At 32.5% G+C, this 15,542-nt stretch overlaps 2 protein-coding genes across 9 annotated transcripts in view; one reads left to right on the top strand and one right to left on the bottom strand.

Moving 5' to 3' along the window:
• The window catches only part of LOC105332396 (ankyrin repeat and sterile alpha motif domain-containing protein 1B), a 57,991-nt gene extending 47,966 nt beyond the window's left edge, over positions 1-10,025 (top strand). For all 7 annotated transcript variants that reach the window (XM_066084705.1, XM_066084703.1, XM_066084704.1 and 4 more), the window contains 2 exons: positions 1,836-2,025; positions 7,850-10,025. In XM_066084705.1, the coding sequence (XP_065940777.1) occupies positions 1,836-2,009 (174 nt within the window). In that variant the 3' untranslated portion in view covers positions 2,010-2,025; positions 7,850-10,025. The remainder of the gene's footprint in view (positions 1-1,835; positions 2,026-7,849) is intronic.
• Positions 3,754-13,690, bottom strand: LOC105332395 (melanocortin receptor 3). Of its 2 annotated transcripts, XM_011434990.4 has the most exons (3): positions 13,571-13,690; positions 6,762-7,021; positions 3,754-6,079 (listed from the first exon to the last, which is right to left on the bottom strand). In XM_011434990.4, exon 3 carries the CDS (start codon positions 6,053-6,055, stop codon positions 4,778-4,780), a length of 1,278 nt encoding a protein of 425 aa, XP_011433292.3. In that variant the 5' UTR covers positions 6,056-6,079; positions 6,762-7,021; positions 13,571-13,690; the 3' UTR covers positions 3,754-4,777. The 2 variants fall into 2 exon arrangements, with proteins under 2 accessions (XP_011433292.3, XP_065940778.1); XM_066084706.1 differs by lacking the exons at positions 6,762-7,021; positions 13,571-13,690 and adding an exon at positions 6,282-6,354.
• Positions 13,691-15,542: the final 1,852 nt, after the last annotated feature.

Below are 15,542 nucleotides of genomic sequence, written 5' to 3'. Positions count from 1 at the left end.
CATGCTCATCAAACTCGCATGGTGACCTTGGGATTATGCAGGTTTAGCTCACCTGTGACATTAACTCAGTATAGCTAAATTAAGAGGGTCGGATGGGCGTTGCCAACTTTAGATGATATTAATCTTGAGATTATATTAAGACAATATTAATCTTTAGATGAAGAGCTCAATTTAAAGATGTTGGGAAATATTTAAATTTATGATCTGAGATATTTTGAATTTTTTCTTTACCAATAAATAATTCACAGCAAAATATATAATTTTTAAAATTTTAAGATATCTGATGGGAAAATTAATGACATTCTAGCCTCAATCATTAATTAGGATTGCCTGCAGTGATGACAGGTACTTGCATACTCCTCTTTTTTCATCCGTTTTGTCGCAGAGCAACTTTCTCATTCAAATAGACCAATCAAATCTGGATTTCCTATAACAATAAAAAGTAAGAGTAGTTAAATATTTAAAGTTTGTGATATGTGTTTGGTCATACAAGTGCTTTCCTTGGTCTACTCCCCTATAACCTTTGAAAATATGTTTTAGTTTTAATTGGTTTTTGGTGTGGAAGGCAGTTTGAATAATATCTTTGTTGCCATTTCAACTTTTTGTAAAGTTTGAATCATATAACGTTAGCCCTACATTTACATAGCCAGTTAAAGAATGTGTCAGGTTAGCAATGTGGTCTTCAGGCATGCCTTGTTTTTGCTATTAAGGTTAAAAAAAATGTCCAAGCTTCATAAATTATGCCAAATGGACACAAGTGGCTATTTCTTTAATTTTTGTTTAAATCAGTTAATTATTTGTGCTTCTAAGCAAACATCATTATTGTGTGTGGCATCTATATGTTAATGGCAATTATCTTTTTAGTATACTACGTAGAAAAACACCACATTGAAATGTAATCTGAGATACTTAACTTATGATGATTCAGAAATGATGGAAGTTAATGTGCTTAATATGTATGGAAAAACTGCATCATGATAATAGATTTAACAATCCTGATTTTCTCAGAATACTAATGGACACTTTAATATAAAGAATTCAGTTGTACATGTATTATTTTACATAATTTTTTTTTTTCAAATCACCCAACCTTATTAAATTTCATGTTTAAAGTAAATCTGAGACCCTATCAAAACATCTGAACTAATTCAGTCTGTTCGAGTAAATATTTTCACGGAGTGATAGGATTGTTGGATTTTCACTGTTAATAGGTACTTTGAATGTAGTCAGCACACCCCATTAGGCCAGTGCTGAGCTGACATGTTTTCTTTGTAAGGCGGAATTGTCCGTCTGGGCCTGGCCTCTCATTTGTTGACGCCTCTGTTTGTTATTGATCATCAGCCTCCGACAAGTATGTCAACAGTTTAGCATTGTAGCCTTTGTATTGTCAACAGTGTCACTGGGCAGCAATATTTTCTTATTTCTGGACAAAAATAGTCCTACACCCACAGTCATTTAGAACTTGTACAAGTGTCTTTAGTTAGGGAAATGGTGATGATGATTTAATAATGATTTTAATTTACTAATGATTTAAATCTTAATTGTTGGAGAGAGAGAGAGAGAGAGAGAGAGAGAGAGAGAGAGAGAGAGAAAACTTGCATGAGAATATCAGTATATGTATCATATTTTATGTTTTTTTAAATAATGCCTTATTTGACTCAATTTACTCATTTTGATGAATGAAATATTGTTGACAAAATAATATGAAAACCTAATTGTGATCAGAATAGTACAATATTTCATTTTTTTTTATTTGAACATACAATAATGTAAAACTGCAAAACCTCACCACTGTATAATTATTTATAAAACTAATTTTATTTAATACTTTGAAGGATCTAGCAAGGGAGATAATTATGACACTTGGAGAGGCATTTGAGGTCGCCTACCAGATGGCACTGAAGGACAAGGCTATGGTGGAAGCCAGCGAGTTTGAGCAGAAGTTGAGTCAGAGTGACACAGATGAATCCAGTATATCCTCCTCGAAAGCCTCCATTAACACCGTCTGACAGCAACACTTACCAGGTGATTTGTTGTAGGTGACCATCTGTTTTATCATCATCAACATTAAATCCTTTATGAAGGATGAATGGTGGCATTGAAACATATGATGAATGGGGTAACCTACATGTATTAACCAATGATTGGCAAGGATTATTGTTCTTGGTGGTCCTTATTTTACCTTGGTCTTGGGGTATCGGTATATCAAGATCATATACGTTTTCAGTTTAGTTCATGTCTATGATGTTGAAACATTTAAATGCATCAAAGCCTGATTAAAAAAATTTGACAGAGAGGTTATTCCCCTTTTGCCATACACCATATGACGATAGCCTGTGTACACCCTGTAACCTTTGTTAATTACATGTGGGGGCAAAACTTAAAGGGCTTTATGGCCTAAAAATTACAGCCTGCATATTTTGATGAAAGATTACACAACTGTCAACAAGGCGGTTATGACATTGCTAGAAAAAATATAGAGTTCAATCATTCGTAGAGGGTACGGACAGCGATTTTATTACTCTCCAATTTCACGATCGCATAATTCGTACCTGTTAACACGTATTTAACGAAAAACTAGTGTGTTCATTATCTGTCCTTCACTACCTAGTAAAGCGAAATTAATTCTGAAAGCAAGCGCGATTCAATCTAAATATATGCTATATTGCTACATTGATCTTTACTGGATTACATGACCGCTACGAAGAGGTCGAACTTTCAGTTAACGAAAATGATAAGAAGATAGGAAGTAGATATTAAATTAGGAAACATTAGCTTAGATTTTATTGCATTTTATATACATGTATTAAATCTCTATATGCAGATGTTCTTGAAAATGTAGATCAGTAAATGGCTACCGATCCGGGTGTCATTTCGAGGCGTTTGTTTTTTCTACTAAATTTGACGTCAATTGTTCGTGCCCAGTGACACACTGTGATTGCTGCAACCCGATCTCATTTCTGGCTTTATTTTCTTTGTATCCTACGGCGCTGTGTCAATACATGCCAAGTTGCGCTGCCGTTCCTCTATGGAAATATAATAGGCTTGACCCTGATCTTGTGCGTAGCTAAATCAACTATATTGCACAATGGCAATTTCAACTAGATTCGTAGGGGCTCAATTATGTGTCATTAAGCACTTTAAATGTAAGGGCGGAGCTTAGGTATTTTTGGAAAAGAGGAGGAGACATATGAAAGCGTAAGGGAAAGAAAATTAATTTTGTTGTTTTATGTGCCTTAAAATTGATTTTTTTAGTGGTTTTCTGGATGTTTGATCATGCAAACAAATTTTATTCGTTGCAGCGAAGAGATTTCTAGCAGCCATATAATTACGTTTACAAAGAACGATTGGCCTTAATATACATAATATCTATTATCTATGTCAAAATTATGATAGCGTGTTCAGACGTGTAGATAAAAATTTTGGTGCAACATCGAAAGAGTAGTTTAACGTGAACAGCTATTATCGCTTTAACGTTTTTAATATGCAAAAAATATGAATCGCTTTGGTACGCATTTCAGTATCTGTCATCGTTTAACATATGTTTTGATTCAGTCATAATAGTAAGACATTTTCAAGTAAATAATTGGACATTCGCATGAATTTGAAATCGTCCTTACAATAACTCGCCAAGATTTTATTCTGATATATAGTCGTCAGATTGCATTCAAGGACTATCCTTATAGAAAAACAGGGTTGATTTGTCATCGAAATCTGTTGTTCTGTTCTTTTCCTGAATTTAATAAAAAAAAATTCTTTATCGTATTTCCAAATATATTTTCCATTACGATAAAAATTTTGACATTTAGATATAATTGGATCTAACCGAACAAGTCAAATCGATACTGGTAAAGCAAACAGTTATTTTACCATCGGCAGATTTAAATGTTGGGAAAGAAGTTGATATAAGGATTGCTACCCACTCTATGATTTTGCTTGAAAAATGAAAAAAAAAAAACGCATTTGTAAAAAAATCGCTAGCTGTTGGATTTGAAGTGGCCAAACATTGTAAAAAATCGTAAATATAAAAGTTCATATCAACACGTGGGAGCAACATTCATTGTATTGACTGGTATATTAGTGGTTTATTTGTACTTTGATTATTCATACCTTTAATACACGTTGTTCTAGGCTAACAATAAATCAAGAATATGGCATGATTATCAATATACCGGTACATAAATAACTAAATGTAAATGAATTTTACGAAAAAAATTGCAGGAGTTCTCTTTCCTTAGGTACTATTTTTTTTTATGGAAGCTTGTCACTAAAACTTGTAAACAACTATTTGTCACAAGAAAGACATAGGTAGATGTGTCACATCATTTACAATACTTCAGGTAAATATACACAGTTGGGACCAGGTAAAATTATAAAAGTAACAAAGTAGATTTATGTTTTCAGAAAGCTTTTCATTCTAGGCTGAGTTAAAGACCTAAGCATAGTTATGCAATCATTTCTATAAAAGCGTTTAATAGAGATAAATTATTTCAATATAAACAAGGTAAACAAATCATTATGACTCTTCATGAATTTGATCTAGCTTATATCTAGCTAAATCTTGACAATATACAGATAACAACATTATGTTAACACAAAACTGTAACTATTAGATCATGAGAGAAATATTCTATAGAATCTTTATGAGATTGAATGAATTAAACCACTTTCAAAGCTTTATGCTCCTCGAAACACTACAGTGTAGTTTTTGGTAATTGACCAAGTATTCAAGTAATTGCAATGGTCAATTCAACATTTCATGATTCCTTTATGGATTTCATGTAACACTGACCAGCTTTTGAAAATTTCCAGTTTCCTCGTCGGTGTTTGTCTTTTTGCCCAGAAGACTGGCGGAATTTCTGTGGTCTGAGTTTGTCACAACACTCGTTCTTGTGTGCTCAGTGCTCAGGCTCTGAGATGACTGTCTGTTGAGTCTCCGTTGATGAAGCATCCTCCTGAAATAGGTCGAGTGTTTGGACAAGAAAGAAATATAACCCAGCTGAACCTCTTTCAGTCGGATAGCATATATGATTGGGTCAAGCAAGGAATTGCAGAGCAAGAGAATGTACAAGTAGTTGTTGGCTTGCACAAAGACCACCAAAAAGTCTTTAACTTTGGATGCATCGACATGAACTTGTATGATCATGGCCAACTCGAAGAACATATCAGGTAACCAGCAGATACCAAAGGTTCCGATGATGAGGAGAGTGGTAACCAAGGCTTTTTTGTTGTGCATTTTATTTTTGGACATCACTGCCACAGGAAATTTATCCATGGCCTTGATTTTGGAGTAGAGGGTGATATAAATGACAGTTATTCCAAGAAAGCATAGAACAGTCAATAGGATGAGGAGGTATTCGGCTTGGTAATTGCTGTAGAGGGCACGCTCACACATATTGAATTTCTCTAACTCAGGTGGTTTCTCAAGTCCTGCATAGAAATTAGAAAAGCCACCAAGAATCGCAATGCCCCACAAAGCGACTATCATCAGCTTCACTCGACTGGATGTCATTATTTGGTTGTAGTGTAAAGGTTTCATGATGGCAACATAGTGGTCTTGAGCCATAGCGAAGAGGTTAAGAAGGGATATTAAGTGTGCGGTGACGTTTAAGGAGACCACAAACTGGAACCCACAAGCAGACAAGAGACGGTCATCCTTGGTGTGCATATGAAATAGAAGAGGGGGGTTCAAAGCTTTGTTCATGATATGAACCACAACACTGAACACTGTAAAAATATCCGAGGCAGCCAGGCTGAGAATCAGTCGAAAATGTGCGGTGAATATGTTCGATGGAACATGAGTGGTAGCAAGAATAGACAAAACGTTTGTACACAGAGCCATGATACAGAGAATAATCAGGATTATTGTCACTGGTTCCTGGAGATATTTGTCCATGTCTATTTCCAACATTTTAGTTAAATTTAAAGACTGCAGAAATCTGTTAATGTCCTCCATTGTAAGGTTTTCCATAGGGACATTGAAGAAAGTTTTATTGATGCCCATTTGTTGTAAAAGCATCTCCATTTGCAGGTATTGGACAGTGAGGTTGGTCATTATCAGTGATTATTTTGTGGGAATCTGAAAAAGAGAAGAGTACCAGTATATATTGATTATATGAATTAGTTATTGTTTCTTGTCAAACTTTAATTTACTCATATCTATTACATTCCTTGCAAAGGTTGAATATTTTTCTGATATTTTCACAAAAAGTATCATATAGAAACATGCAGTTTTTCATTTTAAAATAAAATTAAATGAAAATTTAATTGAATTAAATTACCCTTGAAGCAAAATACTAATTTATTGATACAAATCCACCTTGCAAGTATACTAGTTTTTTAAGGAATTCTGGGTAAAACCGGCATACATAAGAAAAATTAGATATTTCATCTTGAATGTCTGTTATGCTGCCAAAAAAATAATACAGTCATGTTACACTTCTTATTCATTGATACTGTATTTTAATATTGATTGTTTTTTTGCTTTACTAAAAGAGTAATTTTGTCATTTGAAGGTCTTAATTGATGAATATTAATGCTTTAAATTTATTGGAGACTGAAATTTATTAATATATCAAGCTAGGTTTCAAGTTAATTAATATATAGTTGTATATGACCCCCCCCCCCTCCACCTCCAAAAAATATTTTTAAAAAGCAACCATTGAGTTGCATTGGTCTATTAAAATCTTAATACCAAATAGAATTAAGAAGATAGGAACAATAGACTCTGACCAGCAAAACAAAATAATGTACTTGCATACCTTGGTGGCAACGAGTCCAAATGTTGTTCAGTACATTTTTAGTGCAACTGATTGTCAAGCTCCCTCTAATCCAGGTTGGGCCTGGTCACAATTGACAAGCAATGTCCTAACTGTCCAGGACAGAATGAAATACGAACGCTACGTACTTGCCCTCACATTTAGGCCCTGGGGGTCAGGTTATAAGAGAGAGAGCTACAAAACAAAGACTTAAAAACCTCCTTTAGGAGAAGCTGTGGTGGTGCATTGTGGGTTGTCAGGAGCTGTAATGAAGAGGTCCATCATATGAAGTATACTTTTGTTCTACATATATATATATATTCCACGGAAAGTAAAAGGAGAATGCTACTTATGACATGGAGGGCAATTTGGAAATTGATGTAAAAGACAAATATTGTCTATTAATGTTTATTTATTAAAGAAAAGGTTGTCTATTAAAGAAATGGTAATGTTTCCACAAAGAGAATACTCTTAGCTTTTAAGAATAGTTCGCAGAAATTTGTGAATGTGTCAGTATTTTTAGGAGTGTCTATTCTTCGATATGTTCAATGCAGGTCCCAATGGCTCCCTGGATACATTCATGATAATACTGTTAGTAGTTTCTAGATAGAATTCTTATTCCCTCAGTTTTTCATTTTAGTCTTTTCCATCAGACATGAAGGTTTAATGTAAGATAAGGGACAGAACATTTATATATAGGTGATAAAATACATAATTGTTTTTTTAACAGTTATATATACATGTAGATGATAAAATACATAATGGTTTTTTAAACATGTAGCTATAGTGTTTACAGCTTGAAGCGTGTGCAGGACTTTGATTTATGTTTTTCATGTTGTCGTGTATATATATGGATGAAGAGTGTAAGATTTATAGTGAAACAGTTATTAGCTTTTCCATTTGTTAACCATTATTACAATAGAACGCATTCAATAATATCAACAAAAAATTGATAAGAGAAGACATCAGGGAATTAGTTGACATACAGTAAAAAGTTGTCTTCTATTTTCTCCCAAATGAAGTCTTAATGTGTGTTTAAGAAAAAAGAGATGTCTTCCATGACCTAATTATGTCTTTTCTGTTATTTGTAGGGAAAGGGAAAACAGAGGAGACCATACCTCAAGGTAGTGGATAGTGTACCTTAAGGTAGTGGATAGTGTACCTTAAAGTAATGCATTAAAGAGAACTCTGGGAATATCATGTCTGAAAGTGCCATATGTAATTCTGTAAAGACTGCTTCTAAGCTGTGATGCTGGGGTCCTGCTTCCATGCAAGTACAAATGTAACACCCTCTGCTTACATGGCACAAACTGCTTCAGGGATCGCACTGTTCACTGAGCACTTGCTGTATATAAGAGCCAAGGACTCTGAACCTGCTATTGGACATCGGCCATTGAACCAGTGTTATTGTACATACTGTTTTATGAACAAGTAAAGAAACATTTGTGAAATGATGGGGTTGGAGCTTTCTTAATGAATCCATTGTAGTGTTCAGCCATTTATTTTTACTCAAAAGCTTATGAAACATATTTTTCTTTTTTTACAAAGCATGGATGTATGAAGGTTTTTTTAATTAAAAATTGACAGAAATTACATACACTCTTGACTACTTCAGAGACAATTTCATATAAATATTTATTATAACAACCCATTGCTTGATTTTTGCTTATATTTTTCAAAATGTCATTCATGGGAGTGTATTGTGTAAGTACACAGTCCTATGTCAGTGAAATAGTTTCAAAATGATGATACACGTGGACATTGATTATGAATTGCTGGGTTTTATTTTTACTTTGTGTTATAAATGCAGGTGCTTAGTTACTAGGATGATGAGCTGTGTGAACATTGTCATGAAACTCGAACAAATGTCGGTACTTAACGATCTACACATAAAATCAAAACCTGTGTTCATGCAAATTATTTTATTTATATATTAAAGTCATGTTTTTGAAACATGTCAGAAGATATCATTGTACGTAGAATTCATGTACAAATGTATTTATATTTTTTTATAGTTGATTTGAGAACATGTGGCAAGTACTGTAAACCAACTTTAAATTTATTCGCGAAGACATTATTTCGCGATTTACTGAACACAAACTAGTTCGCGACGACTCATTTTCGCGAGTAAGCCTTATAAAGACTTATGTTGTTATAACAATCATAAGACAATGGCTGGTTTGCGGCGAGAAATATTCTCGACAAACCTTAGAAAATTTCTCACTCGCGAATAAAAGTTGGTTTCTGGTACTTTTCCATGTATTTCTGATTGCAGTTAATTATTCAAGATGTTTTGCTTGGTTTAGTACTAGACTGCGTACAAAAAGTGCTTATTTAACCAACACAAAGTTGTTATTTCTTGACAGTAAATGTACATATATTACAATGTAAACACAAATTCAAAACAGAAACCTTTGAAACATGTCAGACATTCATTTTACTTTTCCATCGTAATTTTAAGGGAAAAAAGCATTTTTTGGGGATTATATATCTTCAATATAATAAATCTAATTTAGTTTTACAAATTCCAAACTTACACAGATTACGTTATCTTCATGTATATGTTTTCTGCAATATTACTATTACTATACTGATAGTCATGATTCATGCAAAGTTTGATGAACGATTGTCCATTATTATTTATATGTGTATCTCAGTATGAAATTTACGTGTACCTTTAACAATTGATGGACATGATAATTCCATGTGTTGATAGTTGTTGGGAAAAGTTGTTATAACTCTTGTTAACAAATGGAACAGATTTGCAAAAAAAAAAAATTCTTAAGCATTTTGCAGATCTTTCTGTGCAATATAGAATGATTTGAAGTTGCTTGTACCCAGTAGTTTAACATGAATCCTGCTATTTGATGTGTGTACAGAAAATTATTATACATTCCTCCAGGGTCAGAGATTACTCTTTGTTCTAGCCATATTAAACTGTTATATCTTTGTCTGATGTAAAATGGATTTTTTTAGATGAGATTATAATCATGTTTTTCATTGTTATGTATACTAACTTTTTATTACACCTTTTAATTAATTCATTTCCGATTGGGCTTTCTTTAAAACAGAACTGATTGATAAGTTAATTATAATATGATTATATAAATTATCTGTTTTAACGTGTACTTAATATTTTGATAGTCCTTTAAGTTTGATAAATAAATGATGCAATTTTTTCTTAAAATTAGAAAAAGTTTATACTGATAATGAAAATAAAATGAAAATGTATGAAAACAGAAATAAACAACATTCATCAGCGAGTTATTTTTGTTGTTGTGTTGTGACAATCTCAGTCCTTAACCCTTACAGTTGTAAATCAGTATTTTTGTTGTCAGCTGAGGGTTTTCCTCGTAAAAATCTACCGCCATCCAGAACTGTCACAAAAACGTACGTTCTCCACGTGCCTTGGTAGTAACTTGGTACATTACTCTGTCGTCCGTACAGAGATTTATGATGGCAGGTATTCACTGGCTTAAATAATTTTCTCGAGCCCCTGCACAAAAACATTACCGGCTTTCGTTCTCAGCAATTTCCATCGTTACGTGTTTATTATGGACATTGGTTAAAATTGCACGTAAATACGAATTGAAGGAAAAAACAAACCTTTGACAGACTGTCCCCAGCTACAGAAATCATTGTTTTAGAAAACACATACAAAATTACAAGAAATGGTCACATTTCCAGTGCTAATGTCATCGGAAACTGTTAATTGCCGATTGTATAAAAAAAAATAATAATGCACTAAAACTCGCCCAGATCACTTTTTCTCTCATCTATGCACTGACATTAGTAGTCCTCTTTTTTATCCCTGCAGGCTAACAGAGTCACCTTCTTTCCATTTTTTGGCAATCAGAGAATTTGATCTTTTATCAGAAAATATCTGAAACACGCTTTCACCATTCATGTTATCTGCTGTACATTTCAAATGATGAGAAGATGTCACCCTTTGATATTCAATATAATGCCAACATAAAATGCTTTTAAACATTTGTATGATAAAGTTACTAGTCATAAGAGATATGATAAAGCATTGTTTTGGAGTCGAGCTATACTTTGCTATCTAGATTTCCAGTACTTCCTTTTTGCATCAGATTTTTAGATCTAAATCAACACACCGGAAGTTAGTCCAATAGATGACGATGACATTCAGATCATATGTCGGCTGTCAATTTGTAACTTATCCTTTGAGGTTTCACTTGCAGCAGAAGAGGGAATGCGATGCAAGTGCAATAGTTCAAAAAAGTTGTTTTTTTATTGTGTTAGTACAATGTGCATATTAGGCAGAGCATATAAAAATGGAACCTCGTGAACATTGGTCGGAAAGATTTTTCTTTTATATTTTTAGATCAAATATTAATGCTTCTCATATGGAATTATTTTCACATGGAACTTTTTTCACATGATCCATTTAGTATTTTGAAAGCCGTCGTGAAAGATCAAATTGAGCATATGGTATTATGATAAATATATACATGTACATGCCTGTTTACGAAATGTAAGAGATATTGCTCACTGTTAAGAAAATATAAATTTATCAAATCCTAGCAGTCGTGCTTTTGCATGAAAACTCTAACATTAAACGCTACAAGAAGGAAACTGGTATTTTAATGCGGAATAGTGTACATGTACATCTATGTCGTGTTAGAAGATGACATATATTTTTAATTCCACAACATGAATCTCTCTGTCGACGCAATTCACCAAACATCTTTTGCAGTTTGGCTCTTTTACAATCCCCCATCCCCCTCCCCCCTCTCTCTCTCTCTCTCTCTGAGAATTGCAATGAAGGTCAAGGCATATCATTCACGACATTTGATTCATAAATTGATTAACCATACTACGGTCTAAAAACAACTGACAAGGAACAAATTTTGCCACATCGACCTTATTCTTACTATTTATGTACTATATTTACCCTTGGATTTTCGCCTGTACAAGTACAACTACGTAAACAACATTTGCAAACCTAGTTGTCACGAACGTAAAAATTATTAATGTACCATCATGATTTGCAGAATTGTAATGCAACGATTGTAAAACTTAATCTGCAGGAAGTGGAACTGAAACACGAGAGAGAGAGAGAGAGAGAGAGAGAGAGAGAGAGAGAGAGAGAGAGAGAGAGAGAGAGAGAGAGAGAGAAAATTATTCTGATAAGTTAAAATCTATATTTTTTTTTACATTTTGTCTTTAATAAGTATTTTGTTTACTACCCTATCTTTTAATCCCGATCATTGTTTTTATTACCTAAAGTAAACGCAGTGTTTATTGACTTATTTATCTTGAACTCAAAAGTTAAAAAATTGTTTTGTTATTGTTTGTATACATCGGCATATTTCATCTTAAAAGAGTGATTTCGACTTCAAATTCTAAGAAATATATAAACATGAATGACAGTAATATCTTAAAGTTATCAATGCCATTTACAAGTACTTGAATTTATAAATAACTAGCGATAGAGTAATTAATTTTTCTATAATTACATGTACATGTAAGTCATTAATTGAGATAAAGCAACCTATTCACATCTATGTGGAATATTATATGTCGTAAAACAGGGGTAATACGGAGTATTTTCAATTTGTTACAACCATAACAGAATTAGGAAATCGCTTCATTTATGTTTTAATTTCTGTAATTTTCTTATAGAATTTCTCGAAAATGAGAAAAATGAAAACAATTGGAATTCTTTTCAATTTTTCGAAAAAAAAAAACGATGCCACAGTCACAGTGTCAGTTTCTTTAGATATTAGTGAATAAAGATAAATAAGTGTTGTCAAATTACTACAGGCTAAATTACACGGTGTAATGTTAATGTACGACTTAGCTGCTACTTCAATTACTTAAAATATGGAATATTTAACTATCGGGGCTTATTGACAGCAACAAAAAGGTAAATAAAAACTACAAAAACAATAATTTTACAAAACAAGATTGCTTATTTACTTGTATAAAATAAGAAAAAAGACTTTGTATTCTTTTTAAATTTAAAAATGTTTATAAATACTCAAATGACATGTTTTATCAATATATTCGTTGTCGTATGAATACAATTAAAATATGCTTCCAAAATATGGCATTGCAATTTTTTTAACCGTAAGCTTTAGTATAGTTTACATTTTATGTTAAATATTGTCTATATTTTCATTTTTTTCTTTCAAAGTGTTGCAACACATAGACAATCAAGCCTGACCTCGGGATTTTCGGATGACAAGTGTATGAATTATTTCTAATCATAACAAAAAAATCAGAACTATTATTTTCTTTCCAAATCTACAACTTTAATCCAATATAAGGTCATATTGTGACCAATTACTGGTTTAAATGTATAACATAATATTATAATTTGGAACAAAATGTAAAAGCAATTTAGGTTATTCGTTTACTGTCATAAAATTCATATAATTACATGTAATATTTTACGTAACTCGTTGTTGTCTTTTGTTTCTAAAGTACCCGTACAAAGAAAAAAAACAAAAAAAACGCCTAATCTATGCTTATATTATTTTCGTAATACTATGATGTTAAGTATCATTGACAATTATCCCAAATTTTAGTTTATTCCATTTATTACAAAATGCTTCAAAAAATAAATAATTTGAAAAGAAATAATTTATTTTTAAAATTTAGTAAACTTTGAAAAAACCTTTTCTTGAAATTGAAAACTTATTTAAGCATTCCACCTCATTCATACAATATTACGATGTTTCATTTTATTTGAATAAGAATAAATAAAATTCAAATTTTAAACACAAAGAGAACACCTCTTATTTCATAAGGCATTCAAGAGTTTCAAGCTGTAACGAACTTACCAAATGTATTAAGATTTTAAATAAATCCTTTTACACAAATACATGTATACTCGTAAATGATTAAAGTAATATGTGGTTAGTTTTGAAAAAAAAAACACCAACACACCCTCAGCCATTACTTTTAGGACAAAAAGAATGCATATTTATAAGTAGGTCACGGAATTTCGTCTAAAGTTTAATGATGCATGAAATCCGTGCACATTTTTCTGCATACAAGCCGCTCCTATATTTAAGAAATAATTACAGCATGAAATGATAGGTTATAGATCTTTCCTTTCAGTGGGGCTGAAACAGTGCCGTCGATAGTTGTACTGGATGAAATCTTCGATGATGCGATATTGAATAAAAAAAAAACCCAGCCAAATTAAAAAAAAATATTTTTAAACTTATGATTTTTTCTCTTTGATTAAAGTGTCCTGATATTTTATTTATGACTTGAAAATATTTCAAAGCTACTCATTATATACTTTGCAATTGCCGATGCAAACATTTTCTTTCCTCAAATCTCATATTCATCAGTGCTCGCTATCTCTGATTATTTTGAATTCAAATTTTGAAATGAATAAAAATCTTTCCGATTCTTCTAAAGCTGTCTTTATAAGTTCAAAATCCCTTTAAAGCGTTGCTAAACACCCTTGCATCTTATGAACCACATCTTTTGAAAACAACGCAAGACATACAGATCTCATGCGTAATATTCCAGAATCTCAAATAACGCGAATTGTCACGGATTACGAGATTTTACACGAGACTTACCGTGAGCTGTTTTGTCAAAGAAAACCATGAACTGAGAGGAACCAGATTAGTCTTTGATCTCGCTATTTTCAAGGTGAAGTTGAATTAGGATTAGATGCCGATTTCTTTTTCATAACACGGATTATGCTAATTATGTAACATAAAGCAAGATATTGAGATGAATTCAGATTAAGATGGCACTATCGATTCGCTTAGACTTTCGAGTTTCCAAGAGATAACGTTACGTATCAAATTCAAGGTTTCATCCAGTGACTCGTAATTTTTAAACAAATCAATTGAATCAGTTGATTCTATAAATGTTACGAGGCAAATGTCACTAATTTGCATACATAATAACGTCAAATGTACACATGTTGACCACTAGTATATACTGACATATTTATGTAAATATTTTACAACTTGATCAGTACCAAGGTTCATCATGTTGATGCTTTTTATAAAGGGTGCGAAGAGGAATTCATTCATGTGCTTTCTCTGATGTGTAAGAATTTCATTCTGAAGTTAAGTACATGAAAAAAGTCAACGTTTAATCTTTCATTGGTATACTGGTAAACATTAAAAGAGAGATTTCATGATTCTATATAATTACATTGATAAATTACACACACTTATTGGCTATACTGATTAGTACATTCAATTATATTTCAACGACAATTAATATGGACATATTGTTATATAGAAAAAAACCCCACATAAAACCCACGGATGGTATCCTCGTTGCGCACTGCCACAACGAAGATTTCCTGCAACGAAGCTTCTAGTATTAAACCTAGAATCATTAAATAAATGAACAGTATAAACGTTTAAAACAAAAAGGGGGGGGGGGATTACACCATACATGTGTATGTGCAATTAAGATCAATCAGTAGTTTGAATTTCTTCTTATTTGTTACATCTTTCTGTAAGGAACTCAAATTTCATGCTAAGAATATGCCTGCGATTGACTGCCATTGGCAACAACGTTTCATTGGTGCAATCTAATTGTCATTAAAAAAGACTTGCTAAATACATGTACAACGTTGGAATTGGGCTGTCTTTAACTAGACAACCCTTGTACCAATGTACCAAACATACATGTTATGAACCATGTATCTCAATGACGGCGGATCAAAATTATGCTGTGATGTACTCTCATAAAAAATTTAGTGATTTGATACGAACTTGAAGGGTTATGGGGAACAGAACTGGACGTGGAAAATCCTTTATGAGCACCAGC

This window comes from Magallana gigas, chromosome 5 (assembly GCF_963853765.1).
Source record: "Magallana gigas chromosome 5, xbMagGiga1.1, whole genome shotgun sequence".
NCBI classification, from domain to species: domain Eukaryota; kingdom Metazoa; phylum Mollusca; class Bivalvia; order Ostreida; family Ostreidae; genus Magallana; species Magallana gigas.
This window is presented reverse-complemented; position numbering and strand designations above follow the sequence as displayed.

Bases quoted from the DNA above. Each gene is read 5' to 3' on its own strand.
- LOC105332395 (XM_011434990.4), bottom strand. From the start codon at position 6,055: ATGACCAACCTCACTGTCCAATACCTGCAAATGGAGATGCTTTTACAA.